Below are 16,877 nucleotides of genomic sequence, written 5' to 3' on the forward strand. Positions count from 1 at the left end.
ATTGAGTGAAAAGTAGAACATAAATATTAAGCCAATGCGAGCCCTGAGTACTATAAGGTGGAATTCGAGCCTAAATGGAGAAATTATGTCTGGCCAAACTAATTTCAAATATATGATGTGTTCGAATTTGGGAAAAAGAAGTTTGATGTAATTGCGTTTACCTTTTGAAGCTCTCTCTTAGGAGACACTTAAAAGCTCTATTTTGGAAGCGGGGAAAAACAGGTAGAAGATGTGGAACATTTTCAATTTTTTGAGGAAAGGAATGAAGGGAAAGATTGAAATTAGCTACATTTTCTCTCCATAGTTTCTTCCTTTAGGCTCCCAAACATAGCATAGAGGTAGTTTTACATAAAAGAATGTTTAAGCTACTATGCATTATTTTCCTTCGAGCCGCGTCCAAACGACTTCATTACTCAATCATTTCTCTTCTTTATTCTCGTATTTATCTTAAATCTCTCCTTTTCATTTGTGATCACCCCATCCAAAATTGAGTGTGGCTTGCTCACTAATCAGATAAAGTTAAGTATCTTGAAAACTGGATTTTATCTCCATACTTTTATTTGACTAGTGCTTTCAAGCTGGACGTGAAGTGGGCATTTTAAATGAAGCGTTGGATAGTCACACTTAGACTCTCGGTAAGAATCGAGAGCCTGCCTTGGATCTTTGGTGGTGTTACCGAGGATACCTCACTAGAGAAGGGGAAGCCTAAGCTTTCAACTGGGCCACCCCGTTTGTTCGGGTACATACACCTGGCTGGCTGACAAGATTGCGTTCGTTATTTTTATTTGCCAATGGCCGCACGCCCAGCTCTCAAGTTGGGGGAAAGTTTTTTCTTTCCTCACCTCATGAAATACCCTGTGTTTAACGTCCTAAAGTCCAGACAAAGTAGTTGAAGGACTTGCTCAGGGGTCCATAATTTGCCTTCATCGAAAATTGAATAAAATTCGAAATCTCAACTCCTCTTCCCATTTTCTCTCCTCCACCCGTCGCCTCCGTTGTACCTCCTGCCAACTCCCACAACCTCCGTTACACCCGCTGCTCCCCGTCCTGCCGAGGTCGACTCGAACCTACTAAGCATAGCATGGCCGAAAGACGGCACGAAGGCATGGCGGTGGAGCGGCCAACGGTGTAAGAAGCAAGACGATCGCCCCGAGAGAGGAGGGAGGTTTCGTGCTAAGATATGATTGAAATCGATCAAGTACGGAAAAGATTATGATTAGATGGACGCATGTCACAATCTTAAATATATAAAGATGGAAGATTGTATTAGAGCGAAGCAAAACACGAACCCTTTTGTTTTTTTGTGTTTTACAAACACGAATTTCATAATCTAGACTAGCACTCGTTTCAAAGACATCTGCTAAAGATTCTCCAGACTTCGAAAAAATCAAGAACCATTTCGCGTCAAGTGTCAAACAACGACACACCGTGCGACAGCTACGGCGAAAAGAGGAGGCTACCGTAACATAGCATCATCGTCCTCTGACCCCCCCTCCATCAATCGCGCTGTACCTAAAAAACGTCGATGTGCAGAGACAGTGAGAGAAAGAGAGAGAGAGAGAGAGATAGCGTGTGGAACGGGAGCTATGATTGGAGGATTACGCCATCTGCGTGTAGCAGTTGAGGTGGAGGGGGAGATGATGAATCATTGCGGGCGAAGTTTCTTCTCTCTCTCTCTCTCTCTGCTGCTGTCATTTGTTATGGGGGTGCGTTCGAGGTTTCCACTGAAGTTGACGTCTCTGCCCTGAACCCACCACCTCTGCTTTTTCCCCCTAATCTAGTCTCTATCTGATCTGTGATCCATGCAATCATCGAGATCACCTTTTCAAATTCCTTTTTCATATCTTGCGATCTTGTTTAATCATCCTCCTCCTCCTCCTCATCCTGTGACATGGTCCGAGTGGCTTTACTTTTCTAAACCCACTCGACCGCTCGGTCGCTCGCCTTCCTCTCGTTCGGATCCGTCATCGCGAGTCATTCCTCTTGCGGCATTGTTCGCGATTCGCTCGCGTCCTCACGACTTCAAAACGGATCGTGTTGGTTTGAGATTACGCGGCGGGCGTCTATCTCCTTGCGTGACGGTCCAAGTGCGAGCAAAGGCAAATTTTGACGCTCTACGCTAAGGGCATGTATTGGTCCCGATCTAACTCAGAAATTGGACTGAACTGGACCGAACCTGCCAATTCTAAATGGTTCCCGTGGGAATAGGTCCAGTTTCTAATTTCTAAGGAGGAATCTGATCGACCGGATTGAACTGACAGAACCGATTCAGAGTATATTATATTTTTTATTTAGCAAGGATAAAAAGTACAAATTATTCGGGGGAGTAGCCTCTTCTTTTATTAGTATGTGATTACTAATTTCATCGCACACTAAAATAACTTGCTATATATCTAAAAACTTTTGAGAAAGAAAACAAAACATTTTAAAAAAATAACACCATGGTTTTCGAAACAACCCATGAACTAGCTGGTCCAGTCCGATATGATCCCGTGGTGGAGAGGGTTGATTCCCGATTTCACAAATTGAGAACCGACTCACTTTGGAATTAATTCGACTATCCCTACTTGACACCTCCTTTGTTGTCATATCATGGAGAAAAAGCCCCTCGGGCCCTCTAACTAGCACGATATTGTCATTACCAATTTCCTTAGATTGACTCATTAAGCACTTTTTTAGTCTTTAGTTTTTGTTTGCGCGATGTGTTATATTAAGGTTCTAATAAATTGGAAAAGTCATATCACATTTTGGTGATTTGTCTCATCTCCCCTTTTTCAATTTTTTAAATAATTCTATGATCTCTCTTTCGATAGAAAAACTATGAATTTGTAATGATAGTAAGATCATCGTACTCTTTCAATATACACAACCAATCCAATGCATTGCACGAGTATCATTATAATGTCTCTATTACGTCGGTATGTCGCATATTGTAAGTACTAACATTGCATTTAGGAATCATTTTCTCAAAGGTTTTTGAGCCTATAAACACTCTCTGGCCAAATTCAAAGGGGTTTGGCAATTTTTTTTGAAAAACTCTGGGGAAATGCATTGTATTTCTAAAGTACTCTAAAAGGCCTTTACCCAAGGCAGATTCGTAGGAGCTTTGGGCTTTAACATTTCCGAAATGCTAATACATTTTTTTTCTTCCAATTATTGCCCTCGCTAAATTTTCGAAATTACAAAAATGCCCTCACCATTTTCCACCTTGCGCGACCCTGGTGATAGCCGCCGATACTGGCTCATCAGCATCCAACGAAGGATTTGAGGTTCATATTTTTTTCGGAAAAGAAGAAGAAGCAAAAAGTCATTTACAAGCGTGATTTTTTCCAAACAAAATTTAACCAAAGTTTCTTCCCAGTGCACATCTACATTATGCGTTGTCAAACACAATTTGCATTTCGAAAAATTTCTTTAACATAAAGTCCCTTACATTTCCCCAAAGCCTTTCCCAAAAAGTCGAACCATACGCAACCTAAGAACTTTACGAGGAATTACTTTTCAAGTAAGATGTGGGCTCATAATCTAGGCTTGAATTTGGGCCAATGGCATATACCAAACATGGGCCTCCGACCTGTTCACTATATGCTTGGCCCGCGAAGTCAAAATTTAACTATATCATGTTGTCACACCTAATTATGTAATTTATGAAATTTTGAACAATGGTCGTAACTTCCTTTTTTTTTCTAATTTTTGGCAAAGTCGAAGAGGACGGATTTGAAAACAACCGACGACATCATTCTAAGGTTTCTTTATAACCATGTTTGCTTTTTAACAGATGTTAACAAGAACTAGGAGATAAGGGATAATGCTAAGTATGTACAGATGAGCTTATCGGCCTAGATCTAGGGCTAATAATTTTCAACACGGTCCATTCACATTGCACACGGCTTACCGTGTTAGTATGAAACCTAATTGTGTTCTTATAAAAGCAAGCCAATCATTTATGCATGAACTATTGACATACCATGTCCGGATCAATCCTTTTAATCCATTTTATGACGTGCTTAATCATATTATCTTAACATACTACTTGTACTTATAGGACACGCTTAGATGCATGTAGCTACGTTTACGTGTACTTGAACATATTTTCACAAAATTAAATATAAAAGTTTATAGCCGAAGAGGTCAAATGTGTTGTTTCATCACCTAAATTTGACATGATATGAAGACAGATTGTTAGTTCTACCTTGCAATCTGCCACATCATTATTAAAATTGCAAAGAGATTGCTTTCCTAATCCCATTTTGGCTTTTCATTGTTCCTTTTCAAAAGCCAGATCGCTGCTCTTCAAGAGACGACATTTGCGGTAGCAAATGACTGTATTCATGACTAACAGCTTGAGAAGTCTTGGGCGGTGCAAAGACGAAAGTTCCTAATGATCGCAAAGAGACTACTTTCTTAATCCCATTTTAGCGTTTCATTGTTCCTTTTGAAAAGCCAGATAAGCGTGTTTATGCTATGCTTCTTAAGATATTTGCTTTGAGGAAGCACTACTCTTCAAGAGAAGCTCATTTGCAGCAACAAAAGACCGTCTTTATGACTGATAGCTTGAGAAGTCTTGGCCAATGCAAAGACGAAAGTTCCTAACATTTATGCAAAGGCAATGGGGCAAAAGCTACCCCACACACCCTTAGTATACTCAGCACTATCTTTTCTTTTTCTTTTTCTTTATACAATTAGCACCTAAAGTTTTGTTGTATGTATCTTTAGGGCTTAACCTATTGTTGGACACTACAGCCCAAGCGTGTCCGGGTCAAAACGGACCATATGGAGAAGCCCATAGAGTGGAGCCCATTTGCTGCCAATCGTGGGCCCATCACTAATAAAAGAAGAGAATCGATACAAAGAACCGACAATTGATAATTAATAAAGAAAAAATAATTAAGAATTTTGCACCAATGAAATTAAAGAAAATAAAGAAATTCTTTTTCCAATTTCACCATCGAATCAACATATCTGGTTTTTCTATCTTTCCTGTACAAGAATTTGCATCAACCCCACAAAAAGCCCTATAGAAAGTATATATGGAATCCCTAGAACAACAAAAATTACAGCTGTTTTTAGACCTGACTATAGTATGACTCGTAAAAATAAATTTCACAAACTTAGGTCCCAAGGGAAATGAAAAAAAAAATCGTCATTTTCATCCCACAATGCTTTTTACAATCAAAAAAGGAAAACCTTGTCACTTATACTTCACTATACCTACTTAGTACTCACTCCTTTGGCGAATTCCATGGCCCTACGTTCCTCGGCCAATCATCTCCTCGAATTGATTCACTGACTCTTTGGCTCTGCAACCTCATTTCTTCTTTGAACTTATTAATGAATTCTTCGACTCGACGGTTTAGATTGTCCGAACTCAGCTCCTTCCTCAACTTAATGGGCGAGAGGGACGGTTGCCGATTGGTCCGATCCTTGAACGTCGCCGATTTCTGCATCGAAAGTAGCGGCGGCGGCTCCGGCAAGCTGATCCGGTGGTCGGTGTCGTCCGCTTTCACGCACCATGTCGACGACATCGCTGCCGCCCCCGCCGCCGCCCCCGCCTCCGCCTCCGCCTCCGCCTTCGTTATCGCTTTCAAAAAAAGCGATATTATGTGAATATGTTGACTTGATTTCGTAAATCCGTTGACCGAAATATTAAAAGAACGCAGTTCGGTCATCCTCATCACTTTCTTGTTCGTACGTAATGCGAACTACGAAATTCATATCACCTCACTTTCGCCCTTCTTACCTTGCAGGTGGTCGTCGCCAGCGGCTTTCCGGCGAACGAGCCTCGGCGGAACCAGAGCTTTCTCCGATGAGTCCACTCGCCTCCGCCGCGCCGACGCGGACCTCCCGAACGCCACCTTCCCCTCCCCTTCGCAGTAACCGTTATATCCATCTCCGCCGCCGGACGCCCCGCCATTCCCCGCCGCCGCCACCACCACCACCACTCTCTTCTCCTCGAAATCCTTAGACTCGTCGAACGCCTCCTCCGCCATGGCCGCCGCCGTCGCCTCCATGACCTCCATCTCCTCCACGACCGTGACCGCGACCGCGATCCTCTCCGGCTGCGTGCGGTGGAAGCACCTGGAGGTGGCGGCAATGGCGGCGATGATGACATTGACGACGACGAAGGGGTACGGAGGCCTGAACCACGAGAGGAACCAGCCCAGCGCGGGCGGCAGCCGAGGACCCAGAGGGCCGGAGATCGATGGAACAGTGGCCCCGAGAGCGACGACTGCAATGGACACCGCGCCGGCGGACACGAGCAGGGCTTTCAAGGACGCCATCAAGGTGCTCGACGACACTATCTCGCGGATTGCTTCGCAGCGAAGTGAAGTTTTCAGTGATGAAGAGCAACGGCTGAGAGTTCTGCAGAGCGGTATAAATAACACGAAGACGAAGACCAAGGCTCGGTTTCGGGGCCATTTGGAGCCGTCCGATCGGACGTCTTCTCCTTTGAAAAAAAAGAAAAAAAAACAATAGCGACGTAGCAGCAAGAAGGACAAAGCAAATTTAATTTGTATGATTAGGACGTGAAAATTCGACATCTCTGGGTTCAATCGCGAGATAAGGGAATCTTTTTGTAAGAACATCAATTGGGTCGAGAAATTCGGACGCTAACGGGAAGAGATGACCCACGCAACGTCGAGTTGATTTACTTTAAGACGATGAAATGTAATTATTGGGTTGTGTTTCGACGGAAGCAACTCATCAATCTTGATGATACCTATTATCGATACCTATATTATCGATGACGATATGTCAAATTCAATCGAAGCTGAAATATATGAAGTGTCTGTTTACCGATTCCCTCTCAATTTTTATAGAGCTCCACAATGCTCGTGCGGCTTGCCATGCTAGTGGAGTAGCGGAATCTAATTTCCAATATTATTGCATTTTCAGAAGTCAAGATTATATCGCAATTGCATCTTCGTAGGGTCTAATCAGGTCGATTTGAGCCGAGCTCGACCATGCGTGGAAGAGCGCGCGCTTAATTTACCGAATCAAGCCCGTTCATTCGGAAAAACCAAGCTCCCGTTGAATTCGAGAAGGCCATCAGGTCTCGTCTTGTCGAGCTACTCCGGTTAAAAAAACGTACTACTAAAAATCGAATTGGTTACGATTTGAAGGGTTAATCTATCAAGCTTAAAGTATAACTGTAACTTGTAGACACATTTACAAAATTATTTTTTGTGGCTAAAAGCAATAGAAGAAAAACTGTAAAAGTGATTTCCAAACAACAAATAATTGAAAAACTGGCTTGCGTATTTTTGAAGTATGCGTTTCGTGATTACCCCGAACTAATTTTTAATATTATTTTTTTTTGAATTTTTTCTTTTTTCTTTTCTTTTCTTTTCTTTTCTTTTTTTTTTCCTTCACCTTCAACCTCTGGCCGGTCGCCGGACCGGCGACCAGCCAGAGGTTAAAGATGAAGAAAAAAAAATAAAAGGAAAAAAATAAATAAAATAAATAAAAATTCGAAAAAAATAAAAAAAATAATATTAAAATTTTAATTCAGGGTAAAATTGTCACACGTATACCAGGTTTGGAATTTTTGTGGTAAGTTCGGCGGTAAAATTGTCGCGAGATGTACTGGTTTGGAGTTTTTGTGGTCAAAAAAATAATTCAGGGTAAAATTGTCACAAGTGCACCAGTTTGAGGTTTTTTATGGTAAAAAAAATAATTTGAGGTAAATATGTTACAAGTATACCAGTTTAGGATTTTTCGTGGTATTAACCCCGATTTGAATTTGGTTGAAATGACTTATCAAGCTTAGGAGGAGTATAATCCGTATGCGTCTAGAGAGAGAGAGAGAGAGAGAGGGGGTGGCTACGAAGAGCAAAAGAAGGAAAAAAAAAGTTAAAAAAGAGAGGCTCCAAAAAGCAACAAATAATTGAAAACTCGTAAATTGTTACTTTTTTTTGCCGAGTTACTAATAATTGAAAACTCGTAAGAGGATCTCGTAGAAGATTCGCGTGATTATTCACGAGAAGGCCATTGGGATCGGGACATATGAGCGGAAGGTTTCCAGAATCTAAGCATAGATTTTAGATACAGAAGCGCCGGTTTTAAGAAAGATATTTTTATGACTTGAATTTTCAATAAAAGATTTACAAATCCACCATTTCGGGCAAATTTTTGGCATGCGGTTGCCGTATCCTATTAAATGAACTCGGTGTTTGAAATAAATGAACGACGGCAATTGCTATGCTTAGCATGCCTCTACATCAAACCCTTGTGGTACGGTTAATCAACTCGGGTCGCTATAAATGATATTGAAGCGGCATCCTCACCGAATCACGCCCATTGAATAATACGATGAGCGCCGCTAGGCAAACGGGTGGATATTAAAAAAGAAACTATACCAAATTAGGATTGATAATCAAATAGCACGTAGCGCAGGAAATCTCTGTCTAAGATTGAATATACCAATCTCAAAAATTGAAATCGCGAGATTCCTCGAAACTCACATTAAATGTTGACAGCTAAATTTGCTAAGGAGAAACATGACATTCCATCGCCCATTGTGTTTGGACACTGTCTTCTTGCCAGAAACGCACGACAAGTGTGGCTGTCCTCATTGGCTCGAAACGACTACAAGTCAACATCGTCGACTCAAATCGATCGAAGGTATGACGCACAAGTGTATATCTCCCTCGTATGCCAAGTAGTGAGGTGATGCAATGCAACTTCCGGAACATGTTCCACATCCTAATCTCTTCCATATGTTCTCATGTCAAACGTCAATTACATGGGCCATTGTCGATGGCGGCGCTCGCTTGACCAGGTGACTCTTGCCCTACCTAGGCGAGGCCGGCTCTTGTCTATGGCTACCGAGGGCGGCCTGGCTATCGCTTGAGACTGGCCATTGGTGAAAAGGAAAGAGAAAAACAGAAAAATTAAAAAGAAAAAGGAAAAAAATATAAAAAAAGGGTCAGAAAAATTTTAAAAAATTGTACACGTTAGTATCGGTATGCCACATAGGACGGCCGGCACTAATTGGACCGCCACGTCAGCATTTTCCAGTCTGGACTCAATTGGCAAAACGTGAAAAGATTTAGGACTGAATTGATACAAATGTAATAGGTTTATGACTTTTTTTGGTAATTTTCCCGGAGGAGGACGCACTTTTTATCTATTCTATTGATTGAATACATCTAAAAATACATTTGAACATACGTTCTTCATATCCATTTCTAGATATTTGAGGATGACTAACTAAACTGATGTTAATTGATCGAATGAGGGCCGTTTGGCTCGCCTCGTGACGTTCACACGGAGGTAAAGTGGAGTGTCACGTGACGAGTACAAGAGCGGGCATTCTCTCAGCTCCAGCTTTGAATACATATAATAGAAAAAGAACTGCGGATTAGTTAAAAACTATTGTGGATAAACTACCCTTGGTCACATATTATTCAAATTGGAGGTCAATTCAAGCCGCGAATTTGTAGCTTCTAGATTGATCGTGTTTCCCCCACACCCCCACGAACATGGCCCTTCCAAATGTCTCCACCACTTTTGGATAGTGCTCTCTCCTCGCTTGCGTCGAAAGGGGGTCGTTGTTGGTCGGTCCATTTAAAACCTGGATAATCTTTTTTTAGCCGATACTTTTCTCCATTAGGAGCTTTTTCATCTTTGAAGTTGGTCAACAGATGCTTCGCCCTCGTAGACTACACTGCACAGTGCACGCTCCTATGTTTGCCGGTGGCGGACGAGAGAGAAAGATACATTTATTTGATAAGACTGTTCAAATGTAATTCATATAAATTGTATCGGGTTCATTGAGATTAGTGCTCGGGTAATAGTATCGTATGCATCTTACGCACCCAATTTTCTAATATGAGATCGCACTATGATCACGAGTGATCTCGTGTGGCATTTTGGGTCTGGATTAGAGATCTTTTGGCCGTGGCTCGAGGGTTTATGGAAACGGTGTGAATTTCGATTCTTGAACTTGCGTTGTTTTTTCAATATGGTCTTGATTTTGCAATTTTGGGCGATCAAACCCTCGACCTTGTTAATTTTTCGAATCCAAGAATGTGTTTATTTAACTAAAAATTTCATGTTAATGGAAAATATTTTCCATGATAATTATTTTCAAATGAAAATGGTTAATTTTCACTTATTTAGTGGATTAGGAAAAGTGATTTCCTTATTGCCACAAAAGGAAGTCATATTTTTTTTCCCAAATCTAAGTTTATTGTTCTCAGTACATGGAAAATGTATTCCACAAATCGATTAGTTTTCATTCATTCAAACTCGGTGCGTCGGGCTCTAGTGGCTATCCTCTCGAGATATAATAAATCTTCATCTTTACTCCGCATAAGAGCAATCGAGGGAACATGACTCAGCAAATAAACGGAAAAAGAGAGAGAATTTCTTGTTCTTTTGTATGTTTTTATTGTGATTTAGAGATTTTCTTTATAGACAAATAAAGGAGATGGTTAATAAAGAAATAAATCAAATCAAACGTTACAAAGCTCTTAAAAATTGATTGCAGTCATACTTTCCATTAAAACTGTTACAAAACAATTGTTTCGAATAATTCAAAGCCGATGAAACATCCAACAAAATTGACAAAGGAAAACAATCCCGACGATAAACATTAGGCCTTCCCAGTATCAACTAAAGGTAATTCATGTATCCTTCTTTGAAATCGCGTGAGGTCTGCTATGATTTGCGCGAAATGGTCGACAAAAATCGATTCTTTATGTCTCAGCAGCACTTTGGTATTGATCCATCGGCATACATATATGATTAAACAAGCTGTCTTGCTAGACCGCGACCCAAATATATGCGAGGCTTATCACAATACGTGGCCTTATCCCCGAGACCAAGCATTGACTTTGACTTGGGATACTTCAAGCCATCGCTCAACGACACTTCCCCATCATTGATGCTGGTGACCCATGTCGACATCGTCGCTCACTTCCACCATTCGATCCGATACGGGAGAGCATAAAAAGTAATCTAAGGTCCAAGGTTGTCGAGCCGACAAAGTGACGATCGTTTAGAGATTCTTCTCTCGACATCGTGTGGAAAACGGAATGAACACGCAGAAACCTAGGCGTCATCTTGTTACATGTGGGGGACGAAGTTGTGGGGGACGAAGTTGTGGGCCTTGAAATGTGAAAGGGTAGAAAAATGGGTTTACGTCAAGCTATTAAGTACAAATGACAGGTGCACAAGCTGCGTTATCTTTTGGTTTCTGGGGCTGTGCGATAGGCTCGATTGCACGTCGAGATAAGGGAAGCTCTGCCTTTTCTTCACGGTTGTCTCGTCTGCCATCACCATCCATACCTGCCTTCGACAAGGAGCGAACAGACAGGTACGGTGTGACAAAAAACGGCCCTGAACGACAGTGAACACGAGGCCCCGCGCCACCCTTCTCTTTGCACCACTCGAGGGTTTGCCACGGCGGGTACGATCGAGAGAAGTGATTTTCAAGGCGCCGATGTTGTTGCGGCCTACCCGTCTCGATTGGTTAGGCCAAGAGGTATTTGCTAAACGACGTGAACATTAATTGATTCGTTTGAAGGACAAACCAAATAATTCATTAATACAAAGACCGAGGCACTCCCGAGCCTCATATCTCGCGTGACGAGAATTATCTAATTTACACATTTGATTGGAGTCGCCACTAGCCATAATCAATGATTGGCTAGAAACCCTAATCAAGACGTGGGAATGTCGTCTCGATATGTGCGAAAATCAGATCTTCTAAAGATCGGAGACTTGATTACACTAACGATCTAACTAGTGCCATTTCGGTACCTAAACTTGAACATTCGCAAACTAACGTACCGGACAGCCTATTGAAAAAGCTAAGATTCCACCTAATCATGCTAAAAATGGAAAATAACAACCAATATATTAAAGGTGCACAACCAAATAATTATAAAGAAAATAAACAGCCAGCCACCTGGCATCGTTTGTATTTCTTTATTTTTCTGTTCTTTTGTTCCTCGGAACAGAAAAAGAACAAAAATCCGTTTAGCAAAAAAAATCTATTTTTTTTATTTCTGGAACAAAAAAGTGATCATGGAATAGATTTGGAACAGAAACAAGAAGCAAAAAAATTCTACTTCTTTGTTTCTAGAACAAAAATAAGAAACGATTTTTTCTGAAATAAGAGACCAAATTTGGGACTTGAGTAAATGTTTGTGCTTTTTATTGGGACAAAAAAAAGTTTGTGCCAAAATTGTCACTTAAGGTAAAATTCGCGCTTTTTCTTTTTTTGAAATTTTTTTGGTAATTTTCCCGGTGAGATAACTGAGTAAAAAAAGGCAAGGAGCACTTTAGCATCAATGTGGCCCGATCGTCGACAGTCGTGGGTCAAGTGTCGTCAAGAATCGATCGTGGACAGTCGTGGGTCTATCAGGCGAGATTTGGAGGGTTGAGGCGAGATGTGGAGGTCAAGGATAGCCGAGGATCATGCAAGGCTTGTTGAAGGTTGTTGAGTGCTGAAATCTAGGTTTTTCGAGATATGGGTTTGCTTGATCGAAGTCATTGAGGTGGCACAACATCATGTCGCGCGACCCTCGACTTTGCCTCGTCTAGGCCGCTTGAGGTTGCGCGACTTCAACACCACCTTGCCTGCCCTCTTCGACTGGTCGATCCTCGCAGGCTCCAATTGCTTCCACCGGATTTACCTTCACGATGGTTGGATCCACACCGGTTCTCCATTTTCTTTCTTTTTTCTTTAAAAAATTGCTTTCTAAAAAGCCCACCGAACGCTATTTGCACTTCATGAAAACCCTTTTATAGCTCCCCCCCACACCCTTAGTATACTAAGCATTATCTTTTTTTTTCTTTTTTCCTTTGTACAATTAGCAACTAAAGTTTGTTGTAAGTCTCTTTTGGGCTTAACCTATTGTTGGACACTACACCCAGGCGGATCCGGGTCAAAACGGACCATATGATGAAGCCCATAGAGTGGAGCCCATTTGCTGCCAATCGTGGGCCCATCACTAGAAAAGAAGAGAATCGATATAAAGAACTTACAATTAATAATTAATAAAGGAAAATAATGAAGAATTTTGCACCATTGAAAGTAAAGAACATAAAGAAATTCTTTTTCCAATTTCACCATTGACTCAACGTATCTGGTTTTTCTATCTTTCCTGTACAAGAATTTGCATCAACCCCACAAAAAGCCCTATAAAAAGTATATATGCAATCCCAAGAACAACGAAAATTACAGCTATCTTCGGACCTGACTATAGTATGGCTCCTAAAAATAAATTTCACAAACTTAGGTCTCAAGGGAAATGAAAAAAAAAATCATCATTTTCCTCCCACAATGCTTTTTACAATCAAAAAAGGAAAACCTTGTCACCTATACACTTCACTATACCTACTCACTCCTTTGGCGAATTCCATGGCCCTGCGTTCCCAATTGATCATCTCCTCGTTTTGATTCACCGACTCCTGTCTTTGCAACTTCTTGATCTTGTTAATGAATGCTTCGGCTTGATGGTTCAGATCGTCCCGGCTCAACTTAATGGGCGAGAGGGGCGGTTGCCGATTGGTCCGATCCTTCAACGTCGCCGATTTCTGTATCAAAGGTAGCGATGGCGGCGGCGACAGCTCCAGCAAGCTGATCTGGTGGTCGGCGTCGTTCACTTTCACACGTCGTGTCGCTGATATCGCCGCCCCCACCCCTGCCTCCGCCTCTGTTATCGCTTTCAAAACGTGCTCCATGTTTTCCTTCGATCTTCTTAAAGCTTTGCCCCCTATACTTAATACAAAGCGAATTACATTGATACAAAAAAAATTAAATCTCATGAAAAAAAAGCAATATTATGTGAATATGTTGACTTGATTTCGTAAATCCGTTGACAGAAATATCAAAAGAAGGCAGTCCCGTCATCCTCGTCACTTTCTTGCTCGTACGCGAACTTCGAAATTCATATCACCTCACTTTCGCCCTTCTTACCTTGCAGATGGTCGCCGCCGGCGGCTTTCCGGCGAATGAGCCTCGGCGGAACCTGAGCTTTCTCCGACGAGTCCACTTGCCTCCGCCGCGCCGACGCGGACCTCCTAAAGGCCACCTTCCTCTCCCCTTCGCAGTCACCGTTATATCCATCTCCGCCGCCGGATCCCCCGCCATTCCCCGCCGCCGCCACCACCACCACCACTCTCTTCTCCTCAAAATCCTTAGACTCGTCGAACGCCTCCGCCGCGGCCGCCGCCGTCGCCTCCATGACCTCCATCTCCTCCACGACCGCGATCGCGATCCTCTCCGGCTGCGCTCGGTGGAAGCACCTGGAGGTGGCGGCGATGGCGGCGATGATGAAGTTGATGACGAGAAAGGGGTACGAAGGCCTGAACCACGAGAGGAACCAGCCCAGCGCGGGAGGCAGCCGAGGACCCAGAGGGCCGGGGATCGATGGAACAGCGGCCCCGAGAGCGACGGCGGCGATGGACACCGCGCCGGCCGACACGAGCAGGGCTTTCAGGGATGCCATCAAGGTGCTCGACGACACCATCTCGCGGATTGTTTCGCAGCGAAGTACGAGAGTGCGAGCTTTGCGAAGTGAAGTTTTCAGTGATGAAGAGCATCGGCTGGGAGTTCTGCATAGAGGTATAAATAAGACGAAGACGAAGACGAAGCTTCGGTTTCGGGGCGATTTGGAGCCGTCCGATCGGATCCGACGGTGGGCGTGGGCGAATGCGGTTGCGTGGCTTCCTGAGGACCCCACCCTGGGCCCACCCACCTTCTTTTCCTTTGAAAAAAACACAAAAATAGCGACTTCCTTGTCCTTTGACAAGTCGTACCAAGAAGGACTAGAAAATTCAATCGCAGAGGTGACCGCCAGCCAATTGATTAGAAGGTGAGAATTCGACATCTCGGGTTCAATGTCTTTCGATTTCAATTGCGAGATAAGGGAATCTTTGTAAGGATATTGATCGGGTCGAGAAATTCAAACGCTCGACGATGTCGAAACTGAAAAACATTGAGAGGTTGGCGATGCAGCATCGAGTCGATTAACTTTAAAGGCGATGAAATGTAATGAACTAGTTGTGTTTGAACGGAAGCAACTCGTCGGTCCTGATGATACCTATCATTGATGACGATCTGCCAAATTAAATCGAAGTTTAAATGTATGAAGTGCCTGCTTATCGATTCCCTCTTATTCATCTAATTTTCAGTTTTAGTGCATTTTAAGAAGTTAAGATTATATAATAATTGCATCATAGGTATTATCGAGTCGATTTAAGCCGAGCTCAAACGTGCGTGAAGAGCGCACACGTAATTCACCGAATCAAGTCCGTTCGTTAAAAAAAAACCAAGCTCCCATTGAATTCGAGACGACGGTCGGGTCTTGCCTCGTCAAGCTACTCGCTCAACGACACTTCCCCATCATTGATGCTGGTGACCCGTGTGGACATCGTCGCCCACTTCCACCATTCGATCCGATACGGGGAGAGCATGAAAAGTAATCTAAGGTCCAAGGTTGTCGAGCCGACAAAGCGAGGATCGTTTAGAGATTCTTCTCTCGACATCGTGTGGAAAACGGAATGAACACGCAGGAACCTAGGCGTCATCCTGTTACATCTGGGGGACGAAGTTGTGGGCCGTGAAATGGGACCGGGTAGAAAACCGGGTCTAAGTCAAGCTGTTAGAGTACAAATGACAGGTGCACAAGTTGCGTTATCTTTTCTTTTCTGGGGCTGTGCGGTAGGCTCGATTGCACGTCGAGATAAGGGAAGCTCTGCGTTTTCTTCACCGTTGTCTCGTGGCCCATCATCATCCATACCTGCCTTCGACAAGGAGCGAACAGACAGGTACGGTGTGACAAAAAAAAAACGGCGCTGAACGGCGGTGAACACGAGGCCCCGCGCCACCCGTCTCTTCACACCACTCGATGGTTTTCCACGGCGGGTACGATTGAGAGAAGTGATTTTCAAAGGCGCCGATGATGTCGCGACTTACCTGTCCCGATTGATCAGGGCAAGAGGTATTTATCGAAATATGTAAACATTAATTGATTCGTTTGAAGGACAAATCAAATAGTTCATTAATCCAAAGACCGAGTCACTCTCGAGCCTCATACCTCGCGTTAGGGGTGAGCGGTTCCAGGTTCCGGGTAGGTTCCGCCTGGAACCTGGAACCTACCCTCGGGTACAGGTTCCTCATTTTGAGGAACCTGGAACCTACCCGTCTGAATGTGGAACCTGGAACCTACCCTGTCACAGGTTCCAGGGTCGGTTCCAGGTTCCAACAGGTTCTTTTTTTTTTTTAATTTTGTTTTGAATTAAACAAAACGAAAATAAACGTAATATTAGATCATCTGAATGATACATACACAATGCCCTGATGTGATATTCAAGAGATATAATGCCAAGTTTACAAATGCCTGGATAGAACTAAACTATAATTGCAACAATTATTGAGGAGGAAAGCAGCAAGATAATGAAAATATCCAAAATGGCATGAACAATGAAAGCACATTGTTCAAACAAATTGTGAGTAGAAGGTGATGTTAGACTTAAAATGATCACATATCAACCAGCAAACAAAAAAGAGGTAAGATAAGCTGTCCCAAGAGGATAACCAGTCATCACTACCCACAATACCCTTGCATTCCACTGGTGCAGCTAATTTGAAGCACATTAGACGGAATGGAGCTAGTCAATTTCCACCAGAACTTTGGTAGACTACGACATCCACATTGGACAGTCTGTCTCTCTTACATGCAAGAACATAGAAGTGCCTGCACATGCACAAGCACAAGCACAAGCGCATGTAAGGACGTCATTGCACAATCTTACAGCACTTCCTGTGTAGGTCCTGTTACTTATTTTAATAAATCCAGGCCAAAACTACCTAAAAATGAACAAAAGGATTATATCTTTCAATCCAAGCAGCTCACATA

The 16,877-nt window shown here is 42.8% G+C and overlaps 1 protein-coding gene and 1 pseudogene across 1 annotated transcript; both read right to left on the reverse strand.

Moving 5' to 3' along the window:
- Positions 1–5,248: 5,248 nt before the first annotated feature.
- Positions 5,249–10,914, reverse strand: LOC130140432 (uncharacterized; annotated as a pseudogene).
- Positions 10,915–13,049: 2,135 nt separating this feature from the next.
- On the reverse strand, positions 13,050–14,556 carry LOC115669591 (uncharacterized). Its single transcript, XM_056319565.1, has 2 exons — positions 13,934–14,556; positions 13,050–13,730 (listed from the first exon to the last, which is right to left on the reverse strand). The coding sequence occupies exons 1-2, from the start codon at positions 14,484–14,486 to the stop codon at positions 13,330–13,332; spliced, it is 954 nt and encodes a 317-aa protein (XP_056175540.1). The 5' UTR covers positions 14,487–14,556; the 3' UTR covers positions 13,050–13,329.
- Positions 14,557–16,877: the final 2,321 nt, after the last annotated feature.

This window comes from Syzygium oleosum, unplaced genomic scaffold (genome assembly GCF_021117445.2).
Source record: "Syzygium oleosum isolate NSW1041296 unplaced genomic scaffold, Sole_v2.1 Sole_v2.18, whole genome shotgun sequence".
Lineage (NCBI taxonomy): Eukaryota > Viridiplantae > Streptophyta > Magnoliopsida > Myrtales > Myrtaceae > Syzygium > Syzygium oleosum.

Excerpts from the sequence above, each read along its gene's own strand:
- LOC115669591 (XM_056319565.1), bottom strand. The coding sequence starts at position 14,486 with ATGGTGTCGTCGAGCACCTTGATGGCATCCCTGAAAGCCCTGCTCGTG. Across the intron at positions 13,731-13,933 it reads CGGCGGCGACCATCTGCAAG|GGGGCAAAGCTTTAAGAAGA; the intron begins GTAAGAAGGGCG and ends TATTAAGTATAG.